The 16,871-nt window shown below is 33.5% G+C and overlaps 1 protein-coding gene across 2 annotated transcripts in view; it reads left to right on the forward strand.

Moving 5' to 3' along the window:
* The window catches only part of Pms2 (mismatch repair endonuclease PMS2), a 50,048-nt gene that overhangs the window by 13,708 nt on the left and 19,469 nt on the right, over nucleotides 1-16,871 (forward strand). For both annotated transcript variants that reach the window (XM_089236257.1, XM_089236258.1), the window contains exons 7-16: nucleotides 1,705-1,783; nucleotides 1,902-1,993; nucleotides 2,852-2,951; nucleotides 3,486-3,570; nucleotides 4,373-4,452; nucleotides 5,271-5,352; nucleotides 7,578-7,621; nucleotides 10,249-10,312; nucleotides 11,210-11,292; nucleotides 15,112-15,823. In XM_089236257.1, the coding sequence (XP_089092383.1) occupies nucleotides 1,705-1,783; nucleotides 1,902-1,993; nucleotides 2,852-2,951; nucleotides 3,486-3,570; nucleotides 4,373-4,452; nucleotides 5,271-5,352; nucleotides 7,578-7,621; nucleotides 10,249-10,312; nucleotides 11,210-11,292; nucleotides 15,112-15,823 (1,421 nt within the window). The remainder of the gene's footprint in view (nucleotides 1-1,704; nucleotides 1,784-1,901; nucleotides 1,994-2,851; nucleotides 2,952-3,485; nucleotides 3,571-4,372; nucleotides 4,453-5,270; nucleotides 5,353-7,577; nucleotides 7,622-10,248; nucleotides 10,313-11,209; nucleotides 11,293-15,111; nucleotides 15,824-16,871) is intronic.

A 16,871-nucleotide genomic window follows, 5' to 3' on the forward strand; every position in this document is an offset into this window, starting at 1 on the left:
TGACTAACTTGCTGGCGTTTCCTGCAATTGGTGGTAAATATTCAAGTGTGGATTGCCCCAGGACAACATCCCGTTTGTATGTGTTCATGTGGGGGCTGTGACATTTCAACATGTTGACATGGAAGTTCAGCTCTAGGAATGGGGGGGGGGCGGTTCTGTGTAAAAGAATGAAGAAATCCTGTTCTACGAAATGAAACTGCTTGTTTTCATCACAAACCTTCACAAAATCTTACATAACCAATAAAAAAACAACACAGATAGGGAAGAGCTGAACAGTAATTGAAATTTTTGTAGCACAGTTAATCCACACACAGATAATTGAGGTTCTACTGTATTTCAAAATGTGCTTTAGGACATGCAATTAAATTTGATATGTGCAGTGAAATCTCTCTTTTGCGGATACCGACGGAGCAAAAAAAAAAATTGTCTGTAAAAGAGGAGTGGAGGGGGGGGGTGACCATTTATCAAGGGTTTGAAATTCATATTTTTATAATGAAAATGGAATTCATTATTTGGCCTTAAAAGAGGGTTGACCACATCTGAGGGGTGTCCATTAAGAAGTGTTTTACTGTATATGAAATAGATTATACCGTTATGATTCTATTTCATTTTATATAAGGCATTATAATGCATTACTGATTTTAGTGTGATGGTAACTGTGCGGAATGTGCCCTAGCACAAATTAAATGTGGTCCAAATCAGTTTTATCAGTGTTTTAAATTCATATTTGATCCACATCCACGAAAAAGTGATTTAAATTTCACAATCCTACGTGTGCAAAATATGGCCCTACAAGCCAAGAGTTTACACATTCTATCTGGTTCAAAAAAGAAAATAAATACATTCTAACCTCAATTTAACCAATTAGATAAAACCAATATTTTTAATTGTTAAATCGGGATAGAGATTAACACATATGTACTCAGAGATTTCTAAAAAAATTTAGTTAAATCAGAGTTCATTATATCGGAGGCCGACTGTGTGTATGGAAAACACAGTTCACACACACACATCACATCTAAAACACATCTTACTTCAGTTTCAGCTAAATGATACCTTTGTTTTTAACGACTTTAAAAAAAAAACTGTATTTTTTTTTTTTTTTTAAATTAAAATTATTTTTCTTCGTGGTTGCAATCAAGAATATGAGAAAGTGAAAAAATATGGCTGTAGTTTAAAAATATTAAATCAGCTTTGCATATGGAGCATGAAGTTCTGAAGGTTGATTATAATTGAAAATTATAATTGTAATTTCGTGTGCAGTTATTATTTTTTTTTTCACGTATAGTTTCATTCTTTAATTTTGTAGAAGTAGGAAAAGACACAATTAACTTGTATAAAAAGATATGATTGGGAAGTATTTTTCTATTATATGAAAGAGAGATTGAATATAAAGGTTTTTCAACAGCTGTCTGATGCAAAGATATATTTTGGAAAGAGAGAAAATTCAACTGCTCCTTCGGGGGAATTGAACCCACATCCTTTCACTTTCCGGGTGAACACCCGAAGAAAGTGAAAGAACATAGGTTAGATTCCTCGCAGGGGCAGTTGAATTTTCTCTCTTTCCAAAATATATCTTCGCATCAGACAGCTGTTGAAAAACCTTTGTATAGATAAGCGAATAGTGACATCATCTTCAGATAAAGACGAATGTTGATTATTAATTTAAATGTTAGTAAAATGCAATTATTTTTCTATCCATAGGAGAAAATCGACAGTCATATCAACAAGTGCTGATCAGACCATGAAAGGTCATATAGCATGCATTTTTGGAAACAAACAGGTTGACAACAATTTATTTTCTTACGGATCATATTTTAATTGGTGATGTTTTGATGGAAAATATTCTAACCATTTTCAAATAAAAATTGCACTACAGAATTACATAAATTTTTTTTCAGGTTGACAGTTTGATTGACTTTGTCCAGACAGAGCCCTATAAAGAAATTTTGGAAGAGTTCAGCTTATCGGAATGCATCAACAGTAGTTACAGGTGAAGCTTTTGGATATTAAATAAGTAATAAATTTTTTCTTTCTTGTCACAATTTATTTGAAAAAAAAATTAAGTGATGACAAATTCTGGTGAAAGGATAATCTTGTGCTCTTGTGCCTGATACAAACACAGTGCAGAGGAAGTAAACAATAAAGGCAAATAACGAGGAAAACAAATTTCATTATACATTTCAAGACACCATGGATGCCATTTAGCCAGAGGATGTATCGAACCATTATCACTTTGACCATATTTATTATTGATTGACTACCACTGGTTATCAAATCTTAACTTTTGGTTGCTTAATGAAAAAAAAAGTATGTAAGTCTAAAGCAACATTTGGATTGAATTGCTTGTGGAATTCAGTTATTTGAAACACATTGGTCTTAAAAGTAAAATAAATGGTCTTAAAAACTCCAGTGTTTCCTTTCTTCAAATTTCAGCTTATTTTATTAGTGTGACTTTTTTTTCCAAAGTGTATTTTAACACCTAAAATTTATCATTTTCTTTGTTATTTGCCTTTATCATTGGTCTTTATTGTGTTATAGCAAATTTTGTTTCATTTAATTTTGATGAAGCTGATATATCTTTCCTTTCTTCCTTGAAAAAATACACTTTATTGAATTGAAATACGTTTAGAAGCATTGTGGTACCTCACAATTCAATGTTTGAATTTCTCAAGACTGCATTTGTGCACATTGATGAAATTGCCCAATAAGAAATATTGCCCCCACAATCAATGATGGGTTAGTGTTACAATTCCAGGCACCTCTTTATTTTGCCTTAATAAGTTTTTGTCTGTATCCATTATGGTTTATCTGAAGCATTTGTTGTAATTACTGCCTTCATTTGTTTCAGAATAGAAGGTTATATCTCCTCTTCTACTCATGGGTCCGGAAGAGGAACAGCTGACAGGCAGTTCTTTTTTATTAATGGGCGACCATGCGACTTACCTAAGGTATTGTAAAAATAAGTAAAATGATTTTGTATGCAGTAAAACCCCTCTTTTGCACCCACTGATGGGACAAAAAAATTTCCATGGAAGAAAGCTGACCTCATCTGAGTGGAGGTTGTTATTGAAGAGTTAAAAAATGCATAATTAGTTTTTGACCGTAAAAGAGTGGTGGCAATTAAGAGGGATTTCACTGTATGCTATTCATATCAGTAAATTCCAATTGATCATCTACTACATTCAGTATGAAATTATAATCATATTTCACTCAGTTTGCAGAAACAAAGGTTATATTATCAACATCTGAATGAACTTATTAATTTTTTGGTCACACATACTCTCTCTCTCTCTCTGATACTGGAACTTTCCTGATCTAAAACATGTTACTTGTTTGAAATCGATGAAATTGGCAGTTAGAGAATGATGGTCAATTGAATAAGAACCCAAGTGTATATTCCAATGAGAGATAAAGAATATGCTGCACGAATCTTCTCTTTGTATCTTTAAATGATGATTTAAAAATTTCTTGTACTTTTGCAGGTAGCAAAAATTGTTAATGATCTGTACCATGGATTCAACAAACATCAATATCCATTTGTGTGCTTGAACATTGTAGTTGATAAAGGTAATATTTTCATTTGATAGCATGAAAGAAAATATTCTCTGCTTTTTATAATGCAGAGAAATAATTTATTTCATCAATTAACAGATATGCCTGTTTTTAGCATGTTGTAAGGGATATGCAACAGAATGAATCAATCCTTAGTTTCCTTACATTTCTGGTATACTGTAGAATCGTATACATCATGTTCACCTTTATGTCCCTTTTTATTTTATTGAATTAATAAAAAATATTTTGTAAACCCTATTGTATTATGGTTGAGGTTTTTAGTTCAGGTAAGATTATTTTAAGTTACAGCAAGATTTTTTTCGGTTTTCAGTAGCTCCATATAGAACAGATCCGGATTTAGATTCTTGAAATTCCATAATACCTACTTTAATGAAAGCTCAAAAAGAAGAAGGATTTGTCTTGATGTAATGATTCTCACTCAAAGATATGAAGGACTGATCGAAATATACTTAGTGTGTTGATCAAGATTATGAAGCACGAACAACAAAGCATAGATAACTAGATTTGATATAGAGATGAAATTTTGAAGCAAAATTCTACATGCCTTTTCGAGGAATCAAACCACAGTCACTTCACAATCTGGGAAAGTGTGATAAGGCATTTCAAGGCTACTGCTGTTTGATTCCGCCGCAGAGGCATGCATAATTTTCTTTCCAAAAATTCCATCTTTGCATCACATGATTATCTGTGCTTTCTAAGAATGGCTAAGAGTGACAACATGATCTGTCACTATAAACTATGCAATTTCTATTTTTTAAATTGTTTGTGAATTCTGATAACCTTGTTTGTGTTTTAGGTTCTGCTGATATTAATGTTACTCCAGATAAACGTCAGATTTTTGTATCTCATGAAAAATTGCTTCTTGCAACTATCAAAGTAAGACCATTTCATAAACTTTGATATTGAAAATATTGTTGTTTTACAATTGATTTCTTACAAGTAATGCCTAAACTATGCTGAAATGTTTGGCAATGTCAGATTTGTAGATGCTTTTCCTTATCTGAACTGTCTTAATATTGCTTGTATACAGGTTTCCAGAATGAAAATGGAAACTTTTACTGGTGCATTGAATTATTTTTGATAAAGTTTTATCTTTCATTAATGAATACATATGCACCTGGCAAAGTCTGCAACATTCCTATATTTGACTCTAGAGGAGTTCAGTACTTTTACTTATGTAGCACAGCTATTGCATTTAAAGTAACCTAAAAAAAACCATACAGATATTAAGCATTGTTTTAGCATTCAGTAATATCAGTTAATTTAACTGGATTTCAATTATTAAAAAATGATCTCAAACATTTGGTGAACATCGTTTGTAGATTATAAATTATGTGAAAGATTTTATCCTGCTATGATGTTACGCATAACACTGTTGAGGGTATGCGTAACATCCTGCTATGATGTTACGCATACCCTCAACAGTGTTATTTAATTTCCCATTCATTTTATTTATGTTTCTTATCATTTATTCATGACATTTATTCTGGAAAATACAGGTATTTTATTTGTCACCGATTTTATTGATCATACCAGAATCTTTACTTCATTTTACTGTTTTTTTTGTGAAATAAATTCAATTTAAGTAGCCATTTATTATTTTGGATGCAAACCATCCGGTGTGTGTTGACTGTAATTGCAACATAAATTTCAAGACAAAAAAATAAAATAAATAATAACTTATTTCTCCATAGGCCTCTGTTATGAATATGTATGGACAACAGCCACTGACCATTAAAGATTTCTCTTCACCAATACTGATGAAAGGAAGTTCTAGTAAGTAGATTCACAGAGAAGAAAAACAAAAATAGTGTTCAAATTCTCTTTCCGGTTTTCTGATACAGCCAAACCCCCAATTTAATGAGTCACAGGACCAGCAGTAGTAATTGTTGAATTGAAAATATTACTAAATCAGGTATGCTAAAACAATAACTGCAAAGTTACCAAAAATGGGTATTTTTAGCTTTACTTGCGCTTTTTTCAGACTTTGCCAACATAACATACAATTTCCACTTCTTTAGTTATAAAGAATAAATTTAATTCTTTATTGTTTTGACCCACCCGTCCTCACCAATATTTGCAAGCGCAAGACATTAAATTTCAAATCAGCCTGATGTAAATACAATGGGATAGCCATGAAATTTCTGTGGCCCAACTGATTTCAATCCTTTATTTCTATTTTTCTGGGTAATGGGAAAGAGGAATTTTCTTGAGAGGGGGCTATTACATTAGGACAGTAAACATTATCACATGATTCTGCTTACGCAGTAGATGACAGTTATTTTATTTTTCACTGTATCATCTAGTATAGTGATTAAAGATGACTTTTTCTTTTCCTATCAAGAGTGAATTATTTTTATCTTGAATCAACAACATAAAATTTTCTGTAGGATAAATTAAAATCATATGCATTTTGTTTTTGAACTCTCTAGCTATTTACAGTTATTATAGTACTGGGAATATCTACAATTTGGCCAGTTGCAATGGAAAAAAATTTGACAACCATTGCCAAAGTAATTGACAACCTTCAATCTCATTATTGAAATAGACGTCACATTAACTTGTTTATGAATGAATCCACTCTATTCTTATTTCTTGAATGCTTATTAGCCCACAGCCATACACTGTAGGAATGCTTCCGCACACACAAATGCTCTAAATAAAACATTGATGTATATGGCGCATTGCCTTACAGCACAAAACAAACAACAAAAGCAAATAAGTATGTGTAGGTAAAAAAAATCAGAAGGAACATTTGCCCAAACCCTTTCAGTTCTGCCTTTTTTCTCCACTAGGTTTATAAAGATGCTGATGAATACTACACATATTTTGGAACCAATGGGCAATACATCACTTTTTATTATTGTTTGTATGTCTACTTTACCACACACCAACTCTAGACATATATCGTGGAGTATGGTAGTGGAGAGCAAAGCTGCATTAAGAGTAAGCGTAAACAGTCCTATCGTTAAACTGGTAGCCGAACGGCATCAGCGCCCTCTCTGTTTAGATGGGTGCCTGCTGGCCTGTGATTGGCTGCTAGCATCGGGTAGGAAAGTCATTTCCCATAATGCATTTCCCCATCACGGCGCCATTTTGTTTACTTACTCATGTGAAGACTCTCGGTTAGGATGGTTAGCTATTGCTCGTGGTTATTTTGGCAAATTGTTCATCTTTAAAATTATAAAAACGGGCCTTCTGAGGGCCAACTAAAATTATATTTATTGAATAAGTCCGCGTGCATTTGATGGGTGTAAAATGACACGAAGACGGGTGTTCACAAGTATAGATTTAGCTGTTGAAGTGTCGATAACATTGTTATTGTTACTGAGTGATTTATACTTTTAGGCACAAGTACGTCTCCTATAAAGAAGTAAAAAATGTCCGCTTTAGTGGGAATTAAGATTTTTAGGTTCCGTAGCAATAGACTGAAAAATAAATCAAAGTTGAAATCGGAATAACGCGATCAAGGGAAGGGGGGAAGAGAAGCATGGGAGCCACGTGATCAATCGGCAAGTTTGACCCATCAAACTTCAGATGGCGCTGCCATCAATTCCGCGGCCTTTCTTTAACATTGAGTGGGTACGCTTAACTTACAAGCGGCTTTGGCGGAGAGTGACGTCATCCTTATATATCGCCATATGACAATTTCCAACTAGTGGAGTTGGGTAGGAAATGAAGGCACCATCTATCGGTGGTCGCCCCAGGCTTGATAGGTAAAGAACTTTTTCTGATGTTCTATTGGCTGCATTTGAACCCATGGACCTTGACAGTGGCTCAAATTCTAACTAAAATTGCTTGTGAAACAAGCTTCATAAATTTTGTTGTTAAACCGAGGATATAATTAAAAATTTGGATATATATATATAGATGAGACTATAGATCTCAATGGAGTTCTATCCTCTGGACTATATAATTGTATTGTTAAATCAGAGAATCTGTTAAAGTTTTACTGCATTTTGAATTAAATAATAAATTATTTTTTGTTTCATTTTCTACAGAGACTCATTGCAGTCCCAGTAGTGATATCTGTTCAAGTGAGACGGTAATTTGTCAGCCTTTAATAATTCTATTGTATAAATGTGTGTATATAGTCGATTCCCGTTTTATTGAATACCATTATAACGAAAATCTCGTTTTAATGACAACTTTTCTAATTCCCCAAATAGTCGATTCCCATTTTAACGAATACCATTATAACGAAAATCTCATTTTAATGACAACTTTTCTAATTCCCCAAATAGGTTTACCGTATATACTCGCGTATAAGTCAACCACCAAAACCTCAATAAATTAAAAACCAGTGTATAAGCCGACCCCAAAAAATCTGTGCATTTTAAAGAAAAAAAATTATTATATTTTCATGCAAAATGAATATTTACAATAGAAAATGATATAAACTTTTTAATCCATTTCTTCTGAGTCTCCAAGCTCATCACAATCCATCAGATCATCATAGGTGTGCAGCATCTTTGTTTTTATCCTCATCTGGGCTGTCATCGCCATTGTCACTTTCAAAGAAGATATCATCTTCAGTTCCGTCCATCGCATTGCTGATAAAACACTTTTTCAAGGATCGGCAGAAACAGAATTCAATGCCTCATGTACCCATTGGCACACTAGGCCAATTTCTTTAAGGCACCACTTTTTGTAGTTTCTTTATCACCAGAAATCATCTATTCGATCCACAAACTCTTCAAATAGTCTTTGAGAGGATTGTTGATTCTCACATCTAAAGGCTGTACAATCGACGGTAGCCCACTTGGTATCAAAACCAATGATGTTTTCAATTTCTTTTTTTCAGCTTTGACATTAACAGTTCTGTGGGTTTTGAACATATCCCATACCAATAATGCCGGTTTCTCGAACACTGCTCCAAAAATGACTAATGATTGCAGGGGTCGATATTTTCTCATCAAAAACTGACCCGAGTATAAGCCGACCCCTCCACTTGAGAAACAAATTTTTTCACAAAAAAACTTGACTTATACACGTGTATATAAGGTACATAAGAAGAATGTAAAAAATTTGGAATTTCTTCATAACAGAATTTCACAGAAGTGATTTCTTCAGCAGGGTGTATTTTTCATCCCCAGCAGAGTGATTTCTCCATCACAGAAAAGTCATGATGTCCCTAAAAAGCCACGAAATGAGGAAAAGGTCATGGTAGTCCCGAAAAAGTCAAAATTTGAGTGAAGGGCCACAAATTTTTTTTATTCTCCAGACATCTTTTTTCGATTTTTTCCCCCTAATATCTAGGCTTCAGAAAAGCGCTGGCATTCAATATCTTTTCTTCTCTCTCAGGTTTCTTTTCTTTTTTTGCCCTGGAGGGATGGGTGAGTAGCAACAGAAAAGAACAATGCCAATGTGTAACTACTCTACATTGGGGCAGACATTATATAGATGGGGCAAAAAAAAACAAAAAAACTATTTAGCCTGGATGAGCAAAAAATAACTTTTCTTTCTTTGTCTGGACCTTTCAACATCTGTAATATTTCCCCTAAAGCAGTGTTCTGAGGATCACGTGATAATTCTTAGAGGAGGGGTTGACCATATCAGTAGGGGTGGTTGACCATATCAGTAGGGAGTCCTCTTGGGAACAATATTGGTGTTACTTAGAAAGGACTTGACCCCCCCTTCCCCAACATCATGGAGGAGTGCCCATAGGCTGTTGGATTTTTGGCGGGTTCACAAGCAAGTTTTCACGGGAATGAGGGGGGTCTGTAGTGAATTTATAGTAGGAAAAAACAATGGTGGTGATTGTCCTGGACTCTCAACGAATTTAGCCTTCGACGAAACTGTACAGTATATGCATGTGACAGAAAGAGATTTCATGTATCTTATTTTCTTATCACTATCACAGAATGATTTTTATGCAGTGAGACAGACAGCTTTTTCATGCACAACCCTGTACTTTTCTGTATGCTCAAAAGAAAAATGTGTCTTTTCCTGCATCACAAACATTCAATAAGTGATTGAGTGTCCTACGAACAATTCAACCTTGGCAGATCTTCTACACAATACTTGTAAATGAGATAAATTGTAACCAAGTGTATGACATTTACTGTAACACATAACACAAAAATTCAAGCATTTACCATGTTCCCTTTTCACTTCAAAATATAGAAGACAGATGGTAGCACCATTAGAAACACTCATAAATCTGAAAACATAAGTAGGTGACCCACACATACACTCAGAACACAAGTTCTGGTATGTACAAATTCAATAGAAATTCTTCAGAGGATTGTTTACAAGGTGCACAGTTGATCCCGCTTATAACGTTTTCCCACTTAGTACGACTTATTTTCGTGGTTTCAACTCTTAGTAATTCTCATTAAGATTTCCCGTTTAAAGCATTTTCCCACTTACAGCGTTTTTCATGATGACTTTTTAAACAAAGTTATAATTGGGATCCACTGTATGTACATTTAAGTAGTTATAGCCTGTACTAATCCTGTAATCATGCAAATGCAAGCTTAGTACAGGCTATTTGCAATGATGGCAGTTTAAGGGTTAAAGCCAGCCATATATTAAAAATAACAAATGTAATTTTCAAAGAATAGAGAAAGATGTATCTATTATATAATATAACAGGGAAGCATCTTTGTGAGTGACCAGATATAAATATACTTATAATTTTATCATTTCAAATTTTTTTTCTATAAACAGAGTTTTGTGCCTTCATCAAGTCTTAAAAGGCCTGTGAGTGATGCAGAAAAAAGTATTAAAAAATGTGAGTAAATTGTATAAATCTGAAGTTTGAAAATTATTCTCATGATAGCTGAGCTGGTAAAACTCTATATCCAAAGCATTGGCTAGTTTCACGAGTTTAGATACAGCCTGAACTCTAAAATGGCGGCATTCAAAAAAAATCCTAGGATTAGACATGGTTTCTAGTACACTGAGAATAAGTGAGGGGAAAAAAAGAAGTTTCTTTAGCTTCATATATGTGCAATCAGCATTGTCAAGCCCTAAAGCAGAATGTTTTGCATTGTTCTGCAATGAGCCCTCGGCTGACTGGAAATGTTCTGTGATAAAATTCCCATAATAGTATGTTTTCTAAACTTTTATCAAAATTCTTCCAGATTGTTCTGCAGTAGCACTGATTGTTCTACAATGTTTGTTACAGATTTCAGCTTATTCTGTTTTAGGATTGTCAAGTATCTGTTAATTTCAGTTGAATCATTCTTCACATCGGCTAGTCCAGTGATGGGCAAACTTTTTAGGAGCAAGCTAATAAAAGAAAAACAATTTTTTTTAATTGTTTAGCCATATATGTAATAGCCATAGTTCAGCTGTTATAACATAACACTTTTCTTCCGCAACTGGTGCAAGCATCCTCAAAGATCATACTGATTGCAAATAAAATGTCACTGTGGACTAACAGGATTTTTTTTTAATTAGAATGTTTCAATGGTTTCTCTTTCATCTCACCTAGAGTTAGGTGGTGTTCAGTTTCGTATTTCTACATAATTTTTTTTTTAACTATTTATTGGAAAATAAATTTACTGATTAGTCAGTCAAAGGTTCTATCCTAAGATTCCCTGGAATCAATTTTTAATTTTCCCTAGAAAGTGAGATGTCTTTACGCTCTAAATTTTATGACTAAATTTATTCAAATATTTTTTAGATCCAAGACTAGATGGTGATAGTTACGATGAATTTTCCACAGCATTGTTCAAAGGAAAAAATGCTGGATATTCTGAAACATATGTATGTATTTTGTCATTCATTAATTTAAATTAATTCATTAATTTAATTTTGATAGCTAAATTCTCTCTTAGAATAATGAATGTTGGCTTAAAATAATAAATTTGTACGTCTTTAAATTTTAAGGAATTCTTTGGTACTAACGGAAAAACTATGTACAGCAAAACCCAGGGCCACAACTAGATGCTTGGTCACCCGGGGCAAGTGCACATTTTGGCACCCCCTTGTAATGTTAGAGAGGTTTGAGAATAAAATTTGTGCCCCCATCTCGTGGCATGGGCACTGGACCCACCTGCTTCCCCTTAGTTGTGGCCTTGGTGAAACCTATTCGAAACAGAAAGATGGTCTGTTCAATGATTAGTGCTTTGATCTGCACTTTTATAAATTTTAAAACTTTTATAAATAAAATGGAGAGTTGTCTAAAACAGAGTACTATTTCAGTCTCTTGTGCGTAATTGGAAAAATAATATACAGTGAAACCTGTACATCCCTCCCCCCACACTCTAATATATGCAATTAATTCAGTTTTGAGATAAGTGGATGAATAGGATTTGGTATTAGGTGATACAAGTTCCTGTGGGGTCATAATTTTCTAAATCAATATTAACGAAAAAATGATGTGACGATTCAAAACCAGATTTCCCAGCATGCATAGAATAATAAAAAATACATGCTGATACAAATAAGCAACATGATATTTATATGATAACAGAAAGCTATATGTATGACTTTGAAGTTGAACTCGAGATAATGGTGTTTCAAAATTTGAAATAATTGTAATAAAAAATAATCATAGAAAAATCAACTGGAATAAAAAAAAAGGAACACACAGTCAAATTCAGTTATAACTACATTGAACGGGGTTTGTACAGGTCAGGGAAAACCGGGAAAACCTGGAAATGTCAGGGAAAAAAATTTTTACTAACAAAAGTCAGGGAAATCAGGGAAAATGGCCCATTTTTGCTTTAAAACCTGGAAATTTCAGACAAGGACCTGGAAAATCGTCACGATTGTCGTCTGATTGGGAAAAAAGATTGATAAAAAATAATAATGAAAAAAAATCCGTCGGGATGAAAGAGGGAATTCCGATAACATCGTAAATATTGATAATCCGTAAAATATTGCAATATATCGCAAAAAACGTTAGATACTGCCATGGAGGAAGAGGGAATTTTGTAAGTCCACTTGGAAAAGCTTATTGCTACGACTTTATCGTAACTTTTTCTAGTGCTTCCAGAAACATCATAACTACGCATCGTAGAAAGCTCAGTTGCGATAATTTCGTAAGTTGACTTCAGTTAGGAATGACAGATGACGCACGGGTATGTTTTGATTTTCCACGTGGGTATTTTTATTTGAAAACAATATGTTGTAAGAAAACTTGTCTGAGTGGATCATCAGTAGGCTGATTGGATCGAAGCATTCAAAAATGACCCGTATAAAGCATGGCAGCTTTGCGGTAAAACTCGCAACATGGACAGATAAGTTATCCAGAACTATGCCAAGCACGTGAAATCAGAGTTCAGTGAACAACCCCCAGATTGCGTAGCTTCTCGGTTCTAGCGCTTACGCGAGTGGAAGCCAACTGTAAAGAATTTTGATGCAGTGAAACCAACCACATCTTTGACTAATTATGTCACAAAGGAAACAACTGTAAAGGCTTAAATCTTGTGGGCATTGAAATTGCCGAAAAGGGAAATCTTTCATTCCTTAATTGTGTTCCATTTTTCTTCTCCATCAGGTGTATTTGAAAAGCATAAATGCGTGTAAAAAAAATCTACGATTATGATGTCATTATGGTATTGTAATTAAAATTATTAATTTTATAATATAAATAATTTTATAATATAATTAATTTTTTCTAAATTTTTATTAATTTATATTAATTTTTGTATTTTAAAAAAAACCTGTAATTTTTTGAAAATTTGACTGGAAAACCTGGAAAAGTCAGGGAAATTTTTTTACGAAAATGAGTATGAACCCTGTATGAAGCTTCCACGAAACTTCATCATTATAATTGAGGTATCATTACAACCGATTTTGACTTTTTGAGACCTTCTTTGAAAGGTCTTTAAAACATGTATTAAAGGTTTCGGAAAGGAAAAAGTTCAACACACACATACGTACGTAAGATGAATATTTATAGTCATATATTCATTATGACACAATTTATAAATTATGCACAGACCTGCCAACTCTCCGATTTTAGGCGGGAGACTCCGGATTTTTCATCCTTCCTCCCGCTCTCCGGATTTGTTAAAATTTCTCCAGATATTGGCAGAAAATTAGATTTTACGCTAGCTTTCAGAGTGTCATGACGTCAATGACTGCCGTCGGCATTAGGGAAAACACCCAGAGAGGACAGCCGTGGTAATTTCCATCGAGCAGCCATAAAAAAGGGTCTTGGTGATCGCATTTAAGCAACTGGCAAAAACGTGACTTTGTTTACATAGCGTTTATTGGCAACCATTTATCAGGGGCACGACCTTGGTTGCCAAAATTCCTGTATGATCGTTATTGTATTTCATTAATAGCCGTGTGGTAAACACAAATTTTTTCGTCAGTAGCTTTGTATTTTTAAATTTTTAAATTGTTTCCTCTGATTAAAAATGTCTTTAGAAAGAAAATATAAAACTTTAAGCTATATAAAGCTAAATATAAAGCTTTTAAGAGTTCATATACCCAAGATAATCACTGATAGCATCCACGGAAGGGAACACTTATGTTTTATGAACAGTATATAGATGTGATTTCTCTATTCTGCATGGAAAGACTGACATGGAATTATATTCTGCTCAGGGGCAATGCAGAACCTGGGGGTGGAAGAATGGAACTTTTTCTTAATTGATTAAAAAAAAAATCGAATTTTTTTTTTGATTGAGTCTATGAGTAGCGGAGGGGGTTCCCCCCTTGGGAGAATCTCCGGATTTCTGGATTCCAAAAGTTGGCACGTCTGTATGCAAATTACCTTCATCTTTGATTACAGTGAAGTAAGCTTTGAAGTATGAAGTATAGTTAAAGTAATCTACACTGAAAAAAACGGACCTTTTTTAGGGAAATAGTTGGGAAGGGCAAAATACAGGAATATGTTTTTTATACTGGTTATGTCAATGAGCAAGTCAGAGTATCAACCATATAATAAATTTTTTTATTAGAGTATATATTTTTTTTTTAGTATAAACAGAACAACAAACGAACATTAGGAATTTACGAACAACGTAAGCATAGGAATTTCTAGAAAAATGGTATCAAAATTTAAACAAAAAGCTGAAAAATTTGTCATTGTATCCAAGACAGTTCCTTTTCATCGATGTTATAAGCAAGGTTTATTAACATTATTATCTATTGGAATCAGCTGTCAAAGCTAGCCAAGCAGTGTGTCAATTTTCTGAAAATGACTTTCGTATTGCAAGTGCCTCTTCAGTGTTAAAACTTTCAGTTGCCAAAGCATTCAAGTTGCTATCTTTACATTGCAATAGCTGATAGCATCACTTATACTGACTATGGAATAAAGAGATGCCCTCGCATCTCATTTTTAATGTTTATTGACTTACACTGATGGGCTTCTGAGGCCATAATTATTATTGATGTTATAGTTGAGGTGTCATTACAACAGAGGTAACTAAGGTTGACCATACATTAGCAATACTTCAAAAATTGTAAAAAAAATAGATGCTTTGGTTTTCTTTTTTTTAATAAGAGGAATTAAAAAAAATGAATGTTTTTTTTAAATGCAATATCAAATTTTTCTGTGTATGTTCTTATCATATAATATATTATTAAATTATCTCATTTATAATTCAATGTAAATCGTTTTTGTAGCTGATTGAAAGCAGTGATGCATCTATCTCCGGAGCACCTTATTCAAAGGCAGTAAGTGGTCAAAAGTTTAAGAATATTGCAGAAGCCTCAGATGAATCTGTTGACCAAAATCCTGTGAAGAATGCCTGTGACCAAGCAAGTGATCAGCAGAGTATTAGCTCGTTTTGTGTGAGTGCAGATGAGACTTATCAGAGTATAAATTTGCCATTGACTGAGTCTCTTAAAGAAAGCCAAATGGAAGCTGAAATGAAAGATTATAATGGTGCTGGCAATGACAGCGTTCTCAAGACATTCTCCAAATTTGCTATGAATTCTGGAAAAGTTTATGGCTCGATCGACAGCTCAAACAAGAATTCAGACAAAGTTAATAAACACTCCAATAAAGTATTAAAGAAAAAATACAAAGCTAGCCACTTTTCATCCATATCAGAGCAGAATGTGGATCTAGATATAGAGCAGCATATTATGGAATTAAGTGATTTGTCTAACCATGTTGAGGCTAAAGAGAAAAAATTGATAACTCCTGTTGGTGATAGGGAGAATTGCATTACACCATCGTGCATTGATTCTGCTCATGAGATCACATTATCAAAGGAGGGAGACAGTCCAGATGAAGAAGAATGCTCCATTGATGAACTCCAACTTCGTAGAAAAAGAACTATAATGTGTGAATTTTCTATTGATGTGATAAAAGAAAAATTGAAATCATTAGGTAATTTTCTGAAATTTTAAAGTATTTTTGTTCACAAGCATGCAACTTTAGTTTAAAACCATAAACAATATTCATAAATCAAAGTTCTATCAAAGCTTGTCAAGCTGTCATACTTCCAACTCAAGTTTTGGGTGGCTATTAAACTTAACGAGCATTATAATCAGAAAGAATAAAAAAGAGAGAAAGTTAAAAATAATATAGTAAGATTTTGTAAACTAATTCTTTCTTCTTCATATTCCCCACATAAAATTCTATTATTTTCAAAGTATTTTAGTTATTGTCTGAGGCTTTCATAGTCAGCGTTCAATGACTTACAAGCAGTTTCCGGGTTATTATGGCATGGTCTAAGGGATTTCCTACCTCACGTTTCAGCCAAATCTGTGGTAAGCATCTTCTGAGGTTACAAAGATTTCAGCGACAAGCGAGAAAGGCTTTGTACATCAAGTGTCATTGACTCATTCTCTATGTACACTTCTGAGGCTTGATCAGCCGCAGAAAAACCACATTGGTTGACTTGTGTGGATGTGTCGTGCTCTGATTGACTGCGTGTGGTGTCTAGTAGTGAGTGCAAGTCAATTTTAGTTATGTTTGGTTTTCCATTGAAAAACAATTTTGAGGTTATTAAAAGTAATTTTTTCAACCTCTTGTTATTTTAAATGTTTGCTAACACTCTGATGGTTGCGCCTTTGGAGTAATATGAGTAGTGGCATCAGATCTGTAAGAGCCATGACCGAAAACTGATTATATATTCACAAATGCATATCATATTTTTTTGGGAAAAAGTAATAGAATGTAATGCAGATGCATTAATATAAAACTCTTGTTGAAGAAATATCACTTAATCATCAAAAAAATTTCTTGAAAAATTATTTTGAAAATAAAATAACTACATAAAATTAAAACTGACTTAAAAATTATTGTAAAACACACTAGAATGACTCATTTGATTACACTTGATATCAATGATATTCTTATGACCATCTACAATTGAATTTCAAAATTTGAAATGATTGAGAATATTTACTTATTTGGTCGCAAGGGGAACTCA

Source organism: Pholcus phalangioides, unplaced genomic scaffold (genome assembly GCF_987345545.1).
Source record: "Pholcus phalangioides strain wild (caught in Gottingen) unplaced genomic scaffold, Ppha-v1.0 ptg000009l_1, whole genome shotgun sequence".
In the NCBI taxonomy this organism is placed as follows: domain Eukaryota; kingdom Metazoa; phylum Arthropoda; class Arachnida; order Araneae; family Pholcidae; genus Pholcus; species Pholcus phalangioides.